The 16,302-nt window shown below is 53.1% G+C and overlaps 6 protein-coding genes across 6 annotated transcripts; 2 read left to right on the top strand and 4 right to left on the bottom strand.

The window, feature by feature from the left end:
- Nucleotides 1–1,794: 1,794 nt before the first annotated feature.
- J4E78_003473 (uncharacterized protein) lies at nucleotides 1,795–3,702 on the bottom strand (the record flags this gene model as incomplete). Its single annotated transcript, XM_049364113.1, has 1 exon — nucleotides 1,795–3,702. One exon carries the CDS (start codon nucleotides 3,700–3,702, stop codon nucleotides 1,795–1,797), a length of 1,908 nt encoding a protein of 635 aa, XP_049224778.1.
- A 496-nt stretch (nucleotides 3,703–4,198) lies between these two features.
- Nucleotides 4,199–5,787, top strand: J4E78_003474 (uncharacterized protein; the record flags this gene model as incomplete). The annotated part of the gene is made up of 2 exons (XM_049364114.1): nucleotides 4,199–4,883; nucleotides 4,982–5,787. The coding sequence occupies 2 exons, from the start codon at nucleotides 4,199–4,201 to the stop codon at nucleotides 5,785–5,787; spliced, it is 1,491 nt and encodes a 496-aa protein (XP_049224779.1).
- A 337-nt stretch (nucleotides 5,788–6,124) lies between these two features.
- On the bottom strand, nucleotides 6,125–7,855 carry J4E78_003475 (uncharacterized protein; the record flags this gene model as incomplete). The annotated part of the gene is made up of 1 exon (XM_049364115.1): nucleotides 6,125–7,855. The coding sequence occupies one exon, from the start codon at nucleotides 7,853–7,855 to the stop codon at nucleotides 6,125–6,127; it is 1,731 nt and encodes a 576-aa protein (XP_049224780.1).
- Nucleotides 7,856–8,285: 430 nt separating this feature from the next.
- Nucleotides 8,286–9,447, bottom strand: J4E78_003476 (uncharacterized protein; the record flags this gene model as incomplete). Its single annotated transcript, XM_049364116.1, has 5 exons — nucleotides 8,286–8,828; nucleotides 8,885–8,918; nucleotides 8,967–9,038; nucleotides 9,087–9,174; nucleotides 9,234–9,447. 5 exons carry the CDS (start codon nucleotides 9,445–9,447, stop codon nucleotides 8,286–8,288), a joined length of 951 nt encoding a protein of 316 aa, XP_049224781.1.
- Nucleotides 9,448–9,785: 338 nt separating this feature from the next.
- J4E78_003477 (uncharacterized protein) lies at nucleotides 9,786–12,338 on the bottom strand (the record flags this gene model as incomplete). Its single annotated transcript, XM_049364117.1, has 1 exon — nucleotides 9,786–12,338. One exon carries the CDS (start codon nucleotides 12,336–12,338, stop codon nucleotides 9,786–9,788), a length of 2,553 nt encoding a protein of 850 aa, XP_049224782.1.
- Nucleotides 12,339–14,387: 2,049 nt separating this feature from the next.
- Nucleotides 14,388–15,647, top strand: J4E78_003478 (uncharacterized protein; the record flags this gene model as incomplete). The annotated part of the gene is made up of 1 exon (XM_049364118.1): nucleotides 14,388–15,647. One exon carries the CDS (start codon nucleotides 14,388–14,390, stop codon nucleotides 15,645–15,647), a length of 1,260 nt encoding a protein of 419 aa, XP_049224783.1.
- Between the last annotated feature and the right edge of the window lie 655 nt (nucleotides 15,648–16,302).

The raw sequence follows: 16,302 nt of genomic DNA on the forward strand, positions 1-16,302 counted from the left end.
GAAGACCTTGGTGGTAAGTCTCGCAGGCAGCAAAGTGCCTGCATTCCCAGAAAAGCTGCCCTCGCCCGAAGTGAAGAACACGTCGCGAAAGGATACGCTCCTGAAGTACCCAGCCACGTTGATTTAGCGGTTCACGTGTGAGCTTCTGAGCCCACACGTTAGATTCGCATACGGTAAGGTACCTCTTCGTTGCAACCCTTTTGCAACCGACCCAGGGTATACTTAACTCGGTTGGCAATACAGCTCGTGGGTTTCTGTCCCAGAAGCAACCTCCATTGGAGTTCTGTGACCCTGTGGCGGCTATATTGATAAAGCCGTACCTATACACAAGGCTCATGAGACTGGCTTCATTGTTCCAATCGTCCTGGTCGTCCTGTATGATACAAAAAGCATCAATCCAGAGATATCGAAGGCCCAATTTTCGAGTGATGCTAAATGCATCCAAGAACGTTCTCGTGAAGTATGATGAATCAATGCCGGTCCTCAATCGAGATAAAGACCACGAGTTCGTATGCGGCATAACAACTTTTCCCCAACAATGAGAGAGAGTTGCGTAAGGCTGCCCAGGGGGGATGTCTTCACGATGCAGTAATCGTACGCGATCTTCATCGGAAGTGCCGACATCCAGGACCCGCGTTGGGAACCAGCGTTCGGGAATAGTTGCGTTACAACGAATATGCTTTTGAGTACACTCATCCATCCAGCGTTCGATTAAATTCCAGCTCTCGGGAGAAGATGTCGACGAAGCGGGTTTGTACGCCGCGTGTTCGCCTGTGTTCGAAAGTGAGTACTCAATCCAATTGATAGATGCTTCCAGACAAGGCTTACTTCGAAGCGTCTCAATGACCTCAAATGTGAAACCCAGACTAAAGTTGTTCACACCATCCGATGTCAACTTCCACTCGAAAGCGCTTTGCCAACTTGCCGACGAAGTATCAGATTCGCATTTGATTGGAAACAATGTCTCCGAGGATTCAGCGAACTCCCTTTGTATGTATCCGAGAGTTTCCGAACATATCCCGCAGAACTGCTCGGAAGAGTTCTCAAGAGATGCGAGTGATTCGTGATGGACAAGATCTTTATGCCATCCCGGATGGCTGATAATATCGACGATACCCTGACAGGTTGCACAAAGCTCGTTGAAAGTAACAGAGGCCACGCTAGGAATTTGAACGGGTTCTGCATCATGTCGGCCAGTCAAACGACGCAGGAAAGTCCCAGCAGTGAGTTTGAGTAACAGACACGTGATCTCCAGTAGTTTCAGAACGACGAGTAGAAGATCGAAGAAACAGGAGGTAGCAGACGCCATATCGGAAGTAATCGAGCTTTAATTTGATGACCTCCTCAGGCTGGTGTAGGATGATCGCACCAATTGTGGGGTTACTTGAGGCTGAGCAACACATCACACAACGTGCACCCCGCTTCCGACCGGTCAGCTACCGCCTCGTTCATTCGCGGAAAGTCTGCATGGTACGTTGCCACCACGTCGGCAGTACATGCAGGCATCAGAGGAACTTTTGCAAGCCTGAACGATAACGCGCAGATCTATGCCAAGATAGTGGGTTACTTGGGGAGATGCGATAGGAGCATGTAGTATTTGTAAAACTGATGGCAGAATTTGTAGCAAGTGCCTCCTGAGTAGCGCTGAGTCCTCTAGCCTATGTGTTGAGCTGAAGCTTGGGCCCACCTCATACAAGAAAAAAAACCGAACAGGTCTGCAGGCTACATTAAGCTAAAACCTTGCAAAGTAGGTGACCCAACGTCAACGTAGGCTCCAGGCTGTCCAGCTTTTTCCTAGGTTGGCGTAGGCCGGCCCTCTCTCCACTCGTCAAAATCTTTCTGACCGGGCATCTCTCTGCCATCAGAGAGCTTGAGTCTGGGAAAATGTACATCCTCGCGGTTGTATGTGGGCTCCTTCTGGGCCAACTCTTCGTTGACCAGAACCAAAGCGCCCGAGTGCCATCCTGCAGCACTCACCCGAAGAGCGAAATAGGCACCAAGACCGTCTTCACCACGGTCCTGATCCCAGGCTCTTCCTTCCTGCTCGAACCACTCACTGACCTCGCCTTGGACGTTGGGGTCGGTCCTGAACATCTCCCTGCGCTCTTGGCTCTCTTCTGCGTGTGCTTCGTCATGAACCGCTTGCTTGAGCCATTCGTTTTTTCTCGCGTCGAACCAGATCTGACGACCGCGTGTGTGGGCTTGAGGGGCAAGTTGTCCGTTGCCATTGAATCGGTCATACACGATACCTCGTGCGTTCCCGACTAGGTTGTCACCGTTCGAGCCTAACCCCAGTGCGCCACAGGCGGAGTTCTCGGTACCGTATGAAGTTATCTTGCCATCCGAGTGGAGTGCCAGGTAGTGATAGTCGCCGAAAGCAATCGAGATGACGTTACTGTTCTGCAAGGCCGGAATTTTCTTCAGCCCTTGCACATCCCCTGGACTGTGACGATTGCTCCAACATGATTCGAGGTAGTTCTGGTCGCCGGTAATTACTTCATCGTCCCTGAAGATGGCAAAGTTGCGGAAAGAGCCCTGAACGTCAAGAGGAGCTCCCTGGTCGTGACGCAGAGTTTGGAGCTCAACAATATCCTCGACACGATTCTTTTCCTCGAATCTTCCACAGAACACCTTACCCAGGTCTGTGCTGAACAGCACAAAGTGCTCCAGTATAACGTAGTTCAGTACTGCTCCAACCTCTTGACGCAGAACTCTCTGCTCATCTGAATCGCGGTTGCCCTTGACATGCTGGTAGCTGGTCTTGGGAACTTCAGCATGTTCCAGGACAAGCATAGTGTCTGTACCTTCATCGCCATGGTCTCGCTCAACGGGGTCCCAGACGACGATGCCAACGCCATGAACATAGGCCGAGCTGCGGCTCCATCCTGCTACCACTTGTTTTACTTGTCCGAAGTTGGAGGTCGCGTTCGACTTGTCGTTCAAGGAGAGTTCGTTCAGCTGCAGAGTAGCGAACTTGACTTGGAGCGCAGGCTTCTTGACATCGTACCACGACCAGATTCGGCCGCTGTCGGAGAGTCCAAGTATGTGTGCACGACCGGAGGAGAACTGCCGGATGGCGACAGTCGGCTCTTCGTATTGGGCCTCGGAGGTATTTGAAGGATAGCCTTCTGGGAAGCGGAGTGGTTGCAGAGGCCCGCTAGCAATGAGTATCCTCTGGCCATCAAGGGCGCCAGCAGTGTAGAGGGTACCTTTGGAGGTGAGCAAAGTCGTGGACCAGCCACCACATTGCATGTCGGCAATGACTCCTAGTTCTCGTGTCTTGTCCATCTCCGTCGGGAAGGCTTGATGGGCGTTGTACATGCGCCTGCCTGGCCGCATCATGCCAGCTCTCATTCCTCTCATTCGAGGCGTCCGACCATGTGCGTGGTCCTCCGGGTCTGAAGCATGCCCCAAGCGGTTGTGCGAGTTATGGCCCCATGTGTATACGCGGCTCTGGGTGAGCATGCGGCGATACATCTTCTGCCAGCGGTCGCCGTCATGTTGTACGACTGGCTGGTTCGGTACGCGGAAGGTCGTTCGAGCGAGATAACTCCAGTACGCTGGGTCTAATCGAATCGACGGTTGCTGGAAGGCTTTGCACGTGCTGCAAAGGGCGAGGAAGCTCTTGGCGTCGAGGTATGGGAATACGAGTACGAGGATGTCGAGGGGGAGGTCGGTGATGGAGCTGATGGTATCGGCCATTTTGGCGTTGCGTCTTGACCCCTTTTTCGGCGGGTCGAAGATGAAGTAGGAGTATCTTGAAGGTGGTGTCGCTGTTCAAGGTTAAAGTAATGGAATGGAGCCTGCTCCATGTGGCGATGACGACGTGTGAGTAAACAAGATGTTTGTGCTGTTGGAGAAGGCGCGATGGATGCCTGCCCAATGACGCAGGGAGCGCGGGGATCATTGCGGGACATTTCCGTTTTGGCGCTAACCAGAAGCGGCGACCAAACTTCTGACTCAATTCACGCATCTCTATCAAATTTCCGCCTGCCCAGCCACGCTTGACCATACACGCGCTGCACTACTCTACCTAATAGAACCGACCCACGAAAATCTCCAGGCTTGGAGATACTGAATTTGGGACCAACTTCACGCCACGACACTTAATTTTGCCCCACCACGCCTGATCGTTTTACACCTGACTGGCCACATTCCAATTCTAAAAGGACGACGAGAACAGAAGAGTCGCATCGCCATGTCTGAGACACCCGCTGCAGAGGCAGCGCCTGCACCCGCTGCGGCAGTAGTACCACCTCAAGAAGGCGCACCTGCAACACCAAACGGCGATGCCACAGACGGGCCCAAAAAGCTCTCACCAGCGGAGTTGAAAAAGCAAAAGGCGGCCGAGAAGCAAGCAAAGCGAGCCCAAGCCAAGGCTGCGTCTGGCGCACCAAACCAACAGCAAGGACCTCCAAAGGACAGCCAGAAACAGCAAAAAGAATCGAAGCAGACACCAAAAGACGACAAGTCAAGACCACAGCCACCATGGCGGCAATCATCGCAAGCCAACGCACCAGTCGTGAAAGACCCAGAGAGAAAGACGAAGAAGGGGAAAGAACCAAACCAGACTGGTCTGTTCTTTGGTCATCTTTACAGCCAGCCAAAGCAACAATCTCTTGTCGGCGCGTCCAAAGATGTACATCCTGCGGTTCTCGCGCTGGGCCTACAGTATAGCAGCTACGCCATCTGTGGTAGTACGGCACGCATGGTGGCCATGCTCTTGGTGTTCAAGACAGTGATCGAGGCCTATCAAACACCCCCAGGAAACAGTTTGGCCCGACATTTGACCAGTCATCACCTTGGTCCTCAGATCGAGTTCCTGAAGAGCTGTCGACCGCTCAGCATCAGTATGGGAAACGCCATTCGATGGCTTAAGGACAGTAAGTTGGAGTTTCACATTGACCTGATAGAGCAGACATGACTTAATTGAGCAACGGGGTGTCTAGAGAACGTCTGAAGAGATACTGACATCTTCCAGTCATCATCAAGATAGATCCTTCAACTCCGGAGAATGAGGCGAAGCGAGACCTCATCGAGGAAATCGACATATTCATCCGCGAACGTGTTACAGCTGCTGACCGACTCATCCGTGACCTGGCAGCTACCAAGATCCAAGCTGGCGACGTCATCCTGATCTACGCGGCATCTTCGATAGTCGAACAGACCATTATACATGCTCACCAGTCTGGTAAACCTTTCTCAGTCATCGTCGTGGACTCAAAGCCGTTATTCGAGGGCAAGCAGCTAGCTCGGAAACTCGCAAACCACGGCATCTCAGTACGCTACTATCTCATCACAGGAGCTTCGCATGCTGTCAAGGACGCGACGAAGGTCTTCCTGGGTGCCCACGCGATGATGTCAAACGGTCGCCTCTACTCGCGCGTTGGCACAGCTCTGGTTTCCATGCTTGCCTACTCCCACTCATTGCCCGTCATTGTACTCTGCCAATCAGTGAAGTTCACTGAGAAGGTAGCGCTGGACTCCATCGTCGGAAATGAAGTCGCCCCTGCCGAGGAAATCCTCTCCGAGGCTGAGCGCCGCGAGCTCCTTCCTCTCAAGTCACGATTTACGGCTTCGAAGAGCGACGACAAGTCGTCATCGGAAGAGGCGCCTGCCGATACCACAGACGTTCTGAAATGGATTGACGATGCCAAAAACCTGCATCATCTCCAAGTGCTCTACGACGTCACGCCCGCGCAGTACATCAACATGGTCATCACCGAATACGGCAGCTTGCCACCAAGCTCGGTCCCCGTGGTCCACCGACTGAGTACGAACATATAATCCTGTCCAGCGTTTTCTTTTTGTATTCAGGGTACTTCCTATAGCAAGTGCTAACATTGGACTTTCAGGAACTGAAGAGCAGGAGACGATGCCTACTAAGAGGGGCGTTCGTCAAGCTTCGGGCTGGTAGGATTCCATTGAGATGTGTCAGGGGATTCGCGATTTCGGAGGTATTCACAGTGGCGGTATTTTTGGTATTTCTACGAGTAAGATAGCATACGAGGTATGATGTTACGAAGGAATCAACGTCCCACGCCAACGATTTTGCGCACTTCCAGTCTCACCTCCTCGATCCCAAAGGAGAAAATGCTAAACCTGACTACCTAGCTACAAAACCTCATTCTAAATTCTCAATGGACAGCCCCGCGATCTCAGCTTCAAGCGCTGCCATTTGGGCCCTCAGTGCCCGAACCCGCTCTCCCTTCTCAACCACCTGATCAGTCTGAGTATTCGCAGGCCCACCTCCACCCCTCTTCATCTCCTCCCTCATCATTGGGAACGCCAAAACTTCCTTGATTGAGTAATTGTTCGTCAAGAACATCATGATGCGATCGAGCCCAGGCCCGCACCCAGCCGTGGGCGGCATCCCATACTCCAGCGCTTTGATGAACGCTTCATCAATGCTCTGCGCTTCGTCGTCACCTTGAGCCTTCTGCCGAGCCTGCTCTAGGAAGCGCTCGCGCTGCTCGAACGGATCGTTGAGTTCGGAATACAGGTTACAAATTTCCTGGCCGCAGACAAAGGCTTCAGCGCGTTCTGTCAGACCAGGGATTGCGCGATGCGTCTTGGCTAGTGGAGACATGAGCTTCGGGTGGTGGATGATGTACGTGGGATTTGTAATGCGCGATTCGATGTAGAAGCCCACGAGCTTGTCGAGCAGACGGGCGTTTGTATGCGGGGGCGAACAGACGATGTTGCGGTCATGCAAGAGGCTTAGTAGGAACTGTCGACTTTCCTCAGTGTGAAGTTCAGATGGAGGAGGAAAGCTGATAGCACAGGCAGCTTCAAGAGCTGGTATCATGTCAATGCGCTCCCATGGCCCCTCCCAGTTGATCTCGCACTCGTCACCAGTCTGACTCTTGAACCTGGTCACATAAGACCCAGTCACACTCTTCACCAAACCAGAAATCATATCCTGCGTCAGCTGCATCATCACCTCGTAATCAGCATCCGCCTGATAAAACTCGCAGCTCGTAAATTCAGGATTATGAGTCAGATCCATATCTTCATTGCGAAACACACGTCCGATTTCGAACACGCGATCAATGCCACCAACGACTAAGGGCTTGAGATGGAGTTCCGTAGCCGTCCGGAGGTACATGTCTCGCTTGAGATCGTTGTGGTGGGTGATGAAGGGCTTGGCTGCTGCACCGCCGGCTTGCTGGCAGAGGATTGGTGTTACGACTGAGATGTATCCGCGGCTGCGCAGGAACGTGGTGATGTAGGCTTCCATCGCGTCCCAGGTGCGCAGCATGTCGCGGCTGCGTCGATTCGTAATGAAGTCGAGGGGTCGGTCGCGGTGTCGCGTTTCGGCGTCAGTGAGCGTCTTGGGCAGCATGTGCAGGCTGGGTGCTAGCAAGATGACCTTGTGCGCGAAGAGCGAGAGCTCGCCTACAGGCCGGTTTCGTGGTGCTGTTCGCCCTGGGTGACCGATCACACCGATTTGGTCGCCTCTCGCAAGGTGTTCTTGTTGCTGCTTGTATACTTCGATGTCATCTCGTTCAGTCGCCTGGCACACGACCTGTATCTTGTCCTCGCCCGATTGAACTTCGTAGAAGCGCAAACGCTCTCCTGCACTACGAATAGTGACGATGCGCCCACGTATTGCGTACTCTACGTCTTTGAGCTGGTGGCCAGTCGTTATAGATTCGTGTCGAGCGCGGAATGCGCCAAGGTCCAGGAGATTGGAGATGAAGGAAGAATAAATGCCATTCTCACGTGTATTCTGACGTAGACTCTGTACTAAGGTACAGCGGTTTTCGTAGTACTTGTGGGGTGGTAGCGTCTCCTGCTGGTTCGGTCTCATACGTTGCTTGGGCGCCTTCGTGGTGACGTCGATGGTAGCCATCACGACAGATATTTATGTCTTTAGGATTTGTTTGTTCGTGAGACGAAAACGAAAGTATGGATAATGGCTGAAGAAGATGATTTGAAGTTGTTTCGTGCTTTCAGATGTGACGATGTTCTTAAAGTTACGAACCGCGAGTCCAGTCATCGCTTGTGAGTCAAGCACTGCATCCTTCGCGAACATCTGCCCTCAGGCGCCCTATCACTGGTCTCATCAAATACCAGAGACACGAGCCCGAACCTGCACTCGCAATTTGTTAACATAATTTCCCCGCAGTTATACTTCTTTTGCTACTGGCGCTGTTGGCTTCCCATCTAGACAAGCACAGATGAACGTAGATCATTCACGGAGATATTCTGCAAGTAAGCATCTAGTCCAAGCAGCATAGCAGGATGCTCTGATGTCATTTTATTTGTGCAAATCTTCCGTCTTATGACTTATCCTTCATGGCTCGCAGCGCTCCCATGACATCGATTGGCTGAGTCTTGCCAGTAACCTTCTGGAGTTCAGGATCGTCGACGCGCATGAAGACGTTGTGCTTCTTCTCGTCGCCGATCGTGAACTTACCCTGCGTCTGCTTATTCTCTTGTGAGAATGTGTCGAGCTTCTTGATGGCATCATTGTTCAGCACACTCTTGGCAAACTTGACATTGCCCTTCGTGTATTCATGCCCAGGGTAGACCTTTGTATCGTCAGGAAGAGCCGCTAGGGTCTCATTCAGAGCCTTGTGCATCTGTTCTGGGGTGCCTTCGAAGAATCGGCCGCAACCGCCGATGAACAGTGTGTCTCCGGTAAAAACGGCGCGGTCGTTGCCGTCTTCGAAGTAGAAGCATATGCTGTCTTGTGTATGGCATGGTGTGTGGAGCGCTTTGACGTTGATGGAACCGATCTTGAAGGTACTGTTGTGGCTGGGGGTTTCGGAGACTTTGTCGCAGTCACGACCGCCAATTACAGGTAGGCCGAATGCCTTGATCTGGGAGGACGGTTAGCTGATGATTTCCCACCCTGCTTGCTTCTTCCTAAACTTACTGTATCCACGTTGCCTCCTGCATGGTCTCCATGGCTATCCGATACGTCAGCGAAGTCACATTGTGTAGCGCGGTTGCCCTACTGGTGAGTGTTGATGATCTTGGTCAGCTTGAGACCTCCAGTGGTAGTCTGTTCCCGCAACACGGGTAGAACTCTACAGTCAAGTCAGCTAGGCACCTTCTTCCCTATGTCTCCGACGTACTCTGGAGGGTTGGCAGGGTCAATGATAACGGCTTCTTTGGTCTTGTCGTCTGAGACTAGGTAGGCATAGTTATTGCCCGAACCCTCCCCTGATTAGTGAGTTAGAGTGTGCCTGACGATTCGAGATGCTCCATCAGGGTGCTCGTACACATGGGGATTGATTGGATGTGCATGGCGCGTGCAGCTGGAGACGATGGCTGCTTGGCGTCAACTTCCGATTCGAGATTGTGGAAGCAATTGCTCGCGCTTACCTTGGTAAAAGTGCGAGAGATTGATGCTAGAGAGTATCGTTTGATGGTTGCAGTAAACACGCTCATGAGGAAGACACCGAACAGAAATTGGCGTAGAGTTGAGGAGGCCATGGAGCTCTGCGAAGGCCGAGGTGATGATGACGTTATCGCTCATTATCGATAAGACATTGTCACGTGAGAAGCGGCCCACTTCCAAACGCGTCGAGCTGTGCCGGACGCGTTCACCTCAAAGACACGATGCATCCTAAATGGCGCGGCATGCGGCACATCTTCTTTTTCACAACAAGCGATCAGGCACGACGCGTTTCAACGAGGAGATCTTTCAATACAGTATCTACCATGGAACTAATGGTACCCATACGCCTGACAAACACCTAAACCAAACCCAGCCACGCCATTTCGATGCTCATGTACAGTCATAACAATCGTCCAACATTACAACGTCCCAACTACAGCAGCGCCTTCAGCCTCTTCTGCAGCTCCGGCTTCTCCGATGATCCTTCACCCCTCAAGCGCTGCTCCTGAGGATCGTGCAATGGATCGCGAGTCACTGTGGCCTTGATCTTCTTGCCAAAGTACTCAATCTCCACGGTCTTCCCTTCACTCACAGTGCTGGGTAGCCATGCGTACGCGACAGGCTTGCGTACCGTGTAGCCGAAAGCGGCGCTGGTAACATAGCCGGCTCTTTGGCCTTCCACGAAGACAGGCTCCTTACCCAGAACCACCGAACGACCGTCGTCGACCGTCAAGCATCGAAGTCGCTTAGACGCTGCCCTCCTCGAAAGCTGCTCCAGCGCAGCCTTGCCAACGTAGTCCGCCTTCTTGTCCATCTGGATCGCGTACGTCACGCCGGCCTCCCAAGGGTTGTGCTCGGAGGTCATGTCGGAACCCGAGGCTCGGATGCCCTTCTCGATTCGCAGTCCGTTGAAGGCAGCGCGACCAGCAGCGACTAGACCGTGGGGCTTGCCCGACTCCCACAATATGTCCCAAAGCCGCTGGCCATACTCAGGTGTGGTCTGAATCTCCCAACCAAACTCTCCGACGAACGACTTTCGGAACATGGTGACGGGAACTCCAGCTATGCTTGTCTTCTTCACACCCATGTACGGCAAGCCTTTGTTGCTGTAGTCATCGGAGCTCACCGTGCGAATGACGTCGCGTGCGCGGGGACCCCAAAGACCAAGGCAACATGTGCTTCCAGTGATGTCTCGCACCTGAGCCCACTGACCGGACGTGTGCTTGTGTTGACGGCGAGCTTCGCGCGTGAGGTAGGCAAGATCGGTCGCTGTGTTTGCACCTACTTGGAAGAGGGCCTCCTCGATTCTCGAAACGAAAATGTCACTCAGTACGCCACCGTGGCCGTTGACGAGCAGTGTATGGGTGATGGCGCCGGGTTGCTTAGAAACGTCACTGGTCGTCAACCTCTGGAGCAAGTGCACGGCACCAGGACCTGACACCTCGAACCTGTGGAAGGTTGTCATGTCGTACAACGCTACTGCATTCCGTGTCTTCCAGGCCTCCGCCGCGGCAATCGGTGAGTAGAACTTGGACGACCAGGCGTCCCGATCAACAGGCTTCCACTCTTCCGGTAGGGTGTTGACCAAGCCTGCGTTCGCTTCGTACCAGTGTGGACGCTCCCAGCCTCCTACCTCCAAGAAGAAGGCGCCTTGTTCTTGTTGTCGTGCGTAGAAGGGGCTGACACGAAGGTTGCGAGGGTTCTCTTTCGGCGCGAGAGGGTGGATGATGTCGTAAATCTCGACGAAGTTCTGTTGCGAGGTTTCGCTGACGTATTCCGGGCTCAGCTGGACTTCCTCGAATCGTGTCAATTCACACTCAGCAATGTCGATAGTTGAACGGCCCTCTGTAAGGGTCTCTGCCACAGCTCGAGCCACACCGGCCGAGTGTGTCACCCACACGGCTTCAGCGACCCAGAAGTTGTCGAGATTGGGAGCTTGTCCAACGACGGATCCACCGTCTGGCGTGAAAGAGAAGATACCGTTGAAACCATCTGCGATCTCAGTGTTGCGCAGTACCGGAAGCAGCTCCTTGGTGGCCTTCCAGGCAGGCTCAAAGTCTTCGGGTGTGAAGTCCAAACGAGAAGGCATGTGCTTCTCATCGACATGTTTGGGTGTCACGCCCAAGTCTGAAGCCTTGACGGGCATTGGACGGTGGCCATAGTACCCAATACCAAACTGTTCGCCATGCTCTCGGTAGTATAGGTCTTGGTCCTGGTGTCGTAGGATCGGCAGCTCGGCGTTCATGGCGTTGATCTTCTTGTTGACTCCGCGATTCTCGAGACCGGGGACAGCTGTAGTCTTCGCGTACTGGTGCCCTAGAGGAAGGAGAGGAACCTTGAGCCCAATCATAGCTCCAATCTCTACGCCCCAGAATCCAGCACACGATACAACTATATCCGCTGGTACAGAACCGTTGTTGGTCGTCACACCGGTGACACGGCCGTCCGCTTGCTCGATTCCGGTAACGACGGTGTGCTCGAGGTACTTGACGCCGGCGTTGCGCGTGTTTTCGATGAGGATCTGTGTCGCACGAGCTGCTAGCGCTAGGCCATCGCTTGGAATGTGAAGACCACCTAGCACCATGTCCTTGTTAAGGAGAGGGTACCTCTCGAGACATTCATCGGGACTGATCAAGTTTGCCTCGATACCCCATGATTGCGCATATCCGTGTTTGCGCTTGAGCTCCTCCAGTCGTTCTGGAGTCGTCGCAATTTCCAAGCCACCCAACTGGTTGAAGCAGTTCTGTCCGTCTTTCTCGAGCGCTTGTAGCTTTTCGACTGTGTACTTCGCGAGTAAGGTCATCGTTTTGGAGGGATTGGTCTGGAAGACTAGGCCGGGCGCATGCGATGTTGAGCCACCGGGCATGCTCAATGGACCCTGCTCAACGACGGTGATGTTGTTCCATCCTCGTGAAACCAGCTCGTCAGCGAGGTTAGTGCCGACAACGCCGGCGCCGATAATGACAACGCGCTGGGAGGTCGCCATTGCAAAAGAGTTGAAAAGTATGGAATTGGGCAGTTGGTTGCTCAAGGCTGTAGGACGAACTCCTCTTAAAGCTGCTTGCACTCGCGATAACGGACCATTTCACTACGCTCTGCCATCATAGAAGCCGAAACTAAGCGCAGCGCAAACTTCAATTGGCAAAATAATTCCCACGGTGTGGCCAACGGCAGAGTGATGCACGGAAGCAGCCCACCGCCCCGCATGCGATACTTACGACATTGGTGGGGAAGATGCCAGTCGTGGACGTAGGGTCCTGATGTCCATTTTGGGATTAGTGATTATGGTGCGGACGCATAGAGGCAAATCGTCTCGGGACTACAATAGCCTGCAACAACCCCGCCTCGCGTGTGCGCAACACCATCCCGTCTTTCTCACGATCTTTACTCCAACCCAAAATTCGTCTCGTCTGATATCAGACCTGGATTTCAGGTAAGTATGCATAGTATGGAGAGCTTAGCATGCTTTTCCCGTCAATCGAACCTAATGCGGCTGTCGTGCCGCAAAGATTCACCGATCTTGCTCGCTACAATATATCATTGTAACAAGGATAAGCGTTGCTTCAACATTGAGGGTGACTTTCCGCCATCAAACCTTGCGCCAACCCATCGCGACCACAAAGCCGGTGTGAAAGACACTAGGCCTTGGAAGCGTGGCAATAAAAGCCATGCGACAATCACCCTCCCGGACCCAGCCTCGATCCTACGGGGCTTCTCGAGAGCACAACCCCCTTTTAATCGGCAACTGCACAGTACCACGTGCAGAAAGGCAGACCCATCTGGACCATGATGCCGACCCGTGTGGTGTCACCCACATCGCATGCCCTCGATCACTGAGTCACGCCCTGAGCAGTCTTCGCAATGGACTCACCTTGAAGTTGTCTCTGGTTGCGTTCATCGATGAGTCGATGCTGCGAGACAAACGACAGCTTATATCGCCAAATCACCCCAGACGCCTACAGTGTTAGGGCATGCCCAACGTAACACGTTGCTGCGCTGTCAGCACCAGCCGGCAAATTCACGACTGCGATTGCCAAAAGCACCCAAACCCTCCCGATTACTCTCCATATCGTCAGGAGGGGTAGTGACACGCGAGCTGCTGCGGTAACCATCCACGAACAGAGGCGCTTCCATCGAGACCAGTGACGCTTTGCTGTCGTATGCGTTGCGCGACTCGTGTGGCGTCATTCGCACTCAATGACAACGCGCTCAACGGTACGTGTGCTCCGACGTTCGCTCTATACCCTCGATCAGAGTATCATGGGCTATAGTCCAGCAGACGTTATCAGCTGCGGTACTACATCCAAGCCCGACAGCTCATCAAGATAGCATCGCTATCTCGATATCTCGACGATAACAGCTGCGATCAACATCTTCAGTGAAGATTTTCGATAAGAGCGCGATAGCACTTGGATAATGCGACCGTAATAGTCCCGCCAGAACTTGGTGGTCGCAGTCTGATCGCGCCTTGGGCTGGCGTCCGTTGTCCGCATTTGGAAATCAGATCCATTCAAGTCCGTGCCAACATGAGGGGCAATGACGAGAACGGTCTATACGTTCAGTCACCATGATTTTCTCCTGCATTGTATGCACAGTCAATGAAACTACTCTGGGGTAATACGACGCTGCCCAGTCATATGACGCCGTTGAGCTCTAGCACAGCATTCTAGAATGTTGAATTGATCACGATGGCAGAACGTGCGGTAACGGAGAGACGTCAAAAATAGTCAGGTTGTGTGGCGCTTGACGGTCACCTGCAGCCGAATTACGTTCCCACGTCCCACTGGTTATCGCTCCTCGGGCACGAATGGAAGCCATAACCCCATGGGGACTTAGTTGTTTGTCTTACTTGATAAGAGTGAGGAGTTAAGAACCTCGAGAAGAGGGTATAATAACGCCTGCGACATCCTCAACCTGACGTCCATCCTCTTTATCAGACTTGTACAACACACAATCGTGGTCGCTTCCAGTTACCTTTAGCACTCCACTATCCTACAACAAGCATAACACCACATTTCAACACGCATCCTTCACAATGGTCGGGTCACTCCTGAGCTACCTTGGCTTTGGCGGCTCAGCCGCCGCCCAGGCTCCACCAGAGAACCAGCCCGTACGGGCCCTCCCCGCCAACTGGTATACCTCTGAAGAGATGTACCAACTCGAGCGACGCGCCATCTTCACCCGAAGATGGCTCATTCTTACCCACAAGTCGCGACTCGCCAACCCTGGCGACTTCCTCCGCTACAACGTCGCCAACTACGACATCGTCGTCTCCAAGGACCGGTCCGGTGAGATCAACGCATTCCACAACGTATGCAGACACCGCGCGTATCCCGTAGTTGAGAAGGATGGTGGCAATGCTAAGATCTTCTCCTGCAAGTACCACGGCTGGTCGTATGGCCTCAACGGCAAGCTCGCGAAGGCGCCCGGATACCAGGAGCTCCAGAACTTCGAGAAGGCCAAGAACGGTCTCTTCCCCATTCACACACGCATCGACCGCAACGGCTTTGTCTGGATCAACATGGATGCGAAGAAGGAGCCCGAGGTGTCATGGGAGTCACAGTTCGACCACGTCGACGAACAGGCGCGCTTTGGTCAGTTCAACTTTGACGACTACGAGTTTGACCACACCTGGAACCTCGACGGCCCATTCAACTGGAAGATTCTCGCCGACAACTTCAACGAGTGCTACCACTGCAAGAGCACACACCCCGATCTCACAACAGGTTTGATCGACCTCGAGAGCTACGACGTCTACTGCTCGGCAGACCACATCCAGCACGACCCCAAGACCCCTCAAGACCGCAAGGACCTCGGCCAAGAGATCTGCTCCACGTACTGCTTCCCCAACGCCTCCTTCACCGTCACAAAACACTTCCTCTTCATGCAGAAGTTCATGCCCAAGTCACCTACCGAGTCAGTCATGTACTACGAGGTCTGGCGCAACAAGCACTCGAACGACGAGGACTTCAACCTCATTAGCGACACCTACAAGCGCGTCATGGGCGAGGACAAGGTTCTATGTGAGCGTGCGCAGAAGAACATCGAGGCCGGCATCTTTGTCAACGGTGAGCTGCACCCACACATGGAGAAGGGCCCACTCTTCTTCCAGAAGCGATGTCGCGAGATCGTCATGGAGCACGGCGCGAAGGAGAAGAAGGCCGGTCAAAAGATCTGGCCTGCTAAGCAGCAACTCGAGCCCACTGGTGCCTCGGCCATCAGCAAAGAGATGGAGGACTTCTGCGAGGGTCTTGCTTGCGGCAACGACAACGAGAAGAGCGACCTTGCTTGGTAAGCAAAGTCTTGACTATCACGATTCACGATGCATGGCCTTGGTGTTTGGGTGTTATGAGTACTTGAGGCTTTGAACTCGTACTTTGGGGTTTGTTGTTTGACAGCATTCTTTGTAATGACTCTTAGCGATGATTTTCATAGCGCATCTATTCCCTCCCCTTTTCTATGTAGAATCCATCTCTATGCCTTTACTACACATTGTCTTTGGCTCTTCTTGGTGACACGCATTTGCGGGTATAGCTTTGACCCTGTCTGCTTCTTCCTTTATCATGACGTATCAGTATCTCTATCCCTTCTCTTCCCCACATGAACACATCCACGCGTCGCATGCCAGATCTGCATCGCCGTTAACGGCTGTTTGATATCGCACGGTGTTTCGGTCCTATTTGGGAAAGATTGTGCGCCGACCAATCGGATGCATTGGTGCTACTTGAGATAGCCGCTTGGGCTGCGAACGATGCGATAACAATGATGGCTTAGATGAGCTGATGATGGCGCATGAAGAAGTTGAGTGATTAGTATGGTGACGGTTCTTTGACTAAAGATGAAGGCACCGATATTCTATGACGAGAGCTCCATTTCACGGGACGGAGTCAACCATTACGATGCGCCCCTCTCTGTGGAGCTCTTCCCGGCGTCACACAATTGCATGTAGT

The sequence above is a fragment of the Alternaria triticimaculans genome, assembly GCF_023758025.1.
Source record: "Alternaria triticimaculans strain BMP 0046 chromosome Unknown scaffold_3, whole genome shotgun sequence".
NCBI lineage: Eukaryota > Fungi > Ascomycota > Dothideomycetes > Pleosporales > Pleosporaceae > Alternaria > Alternaria triticimaculans.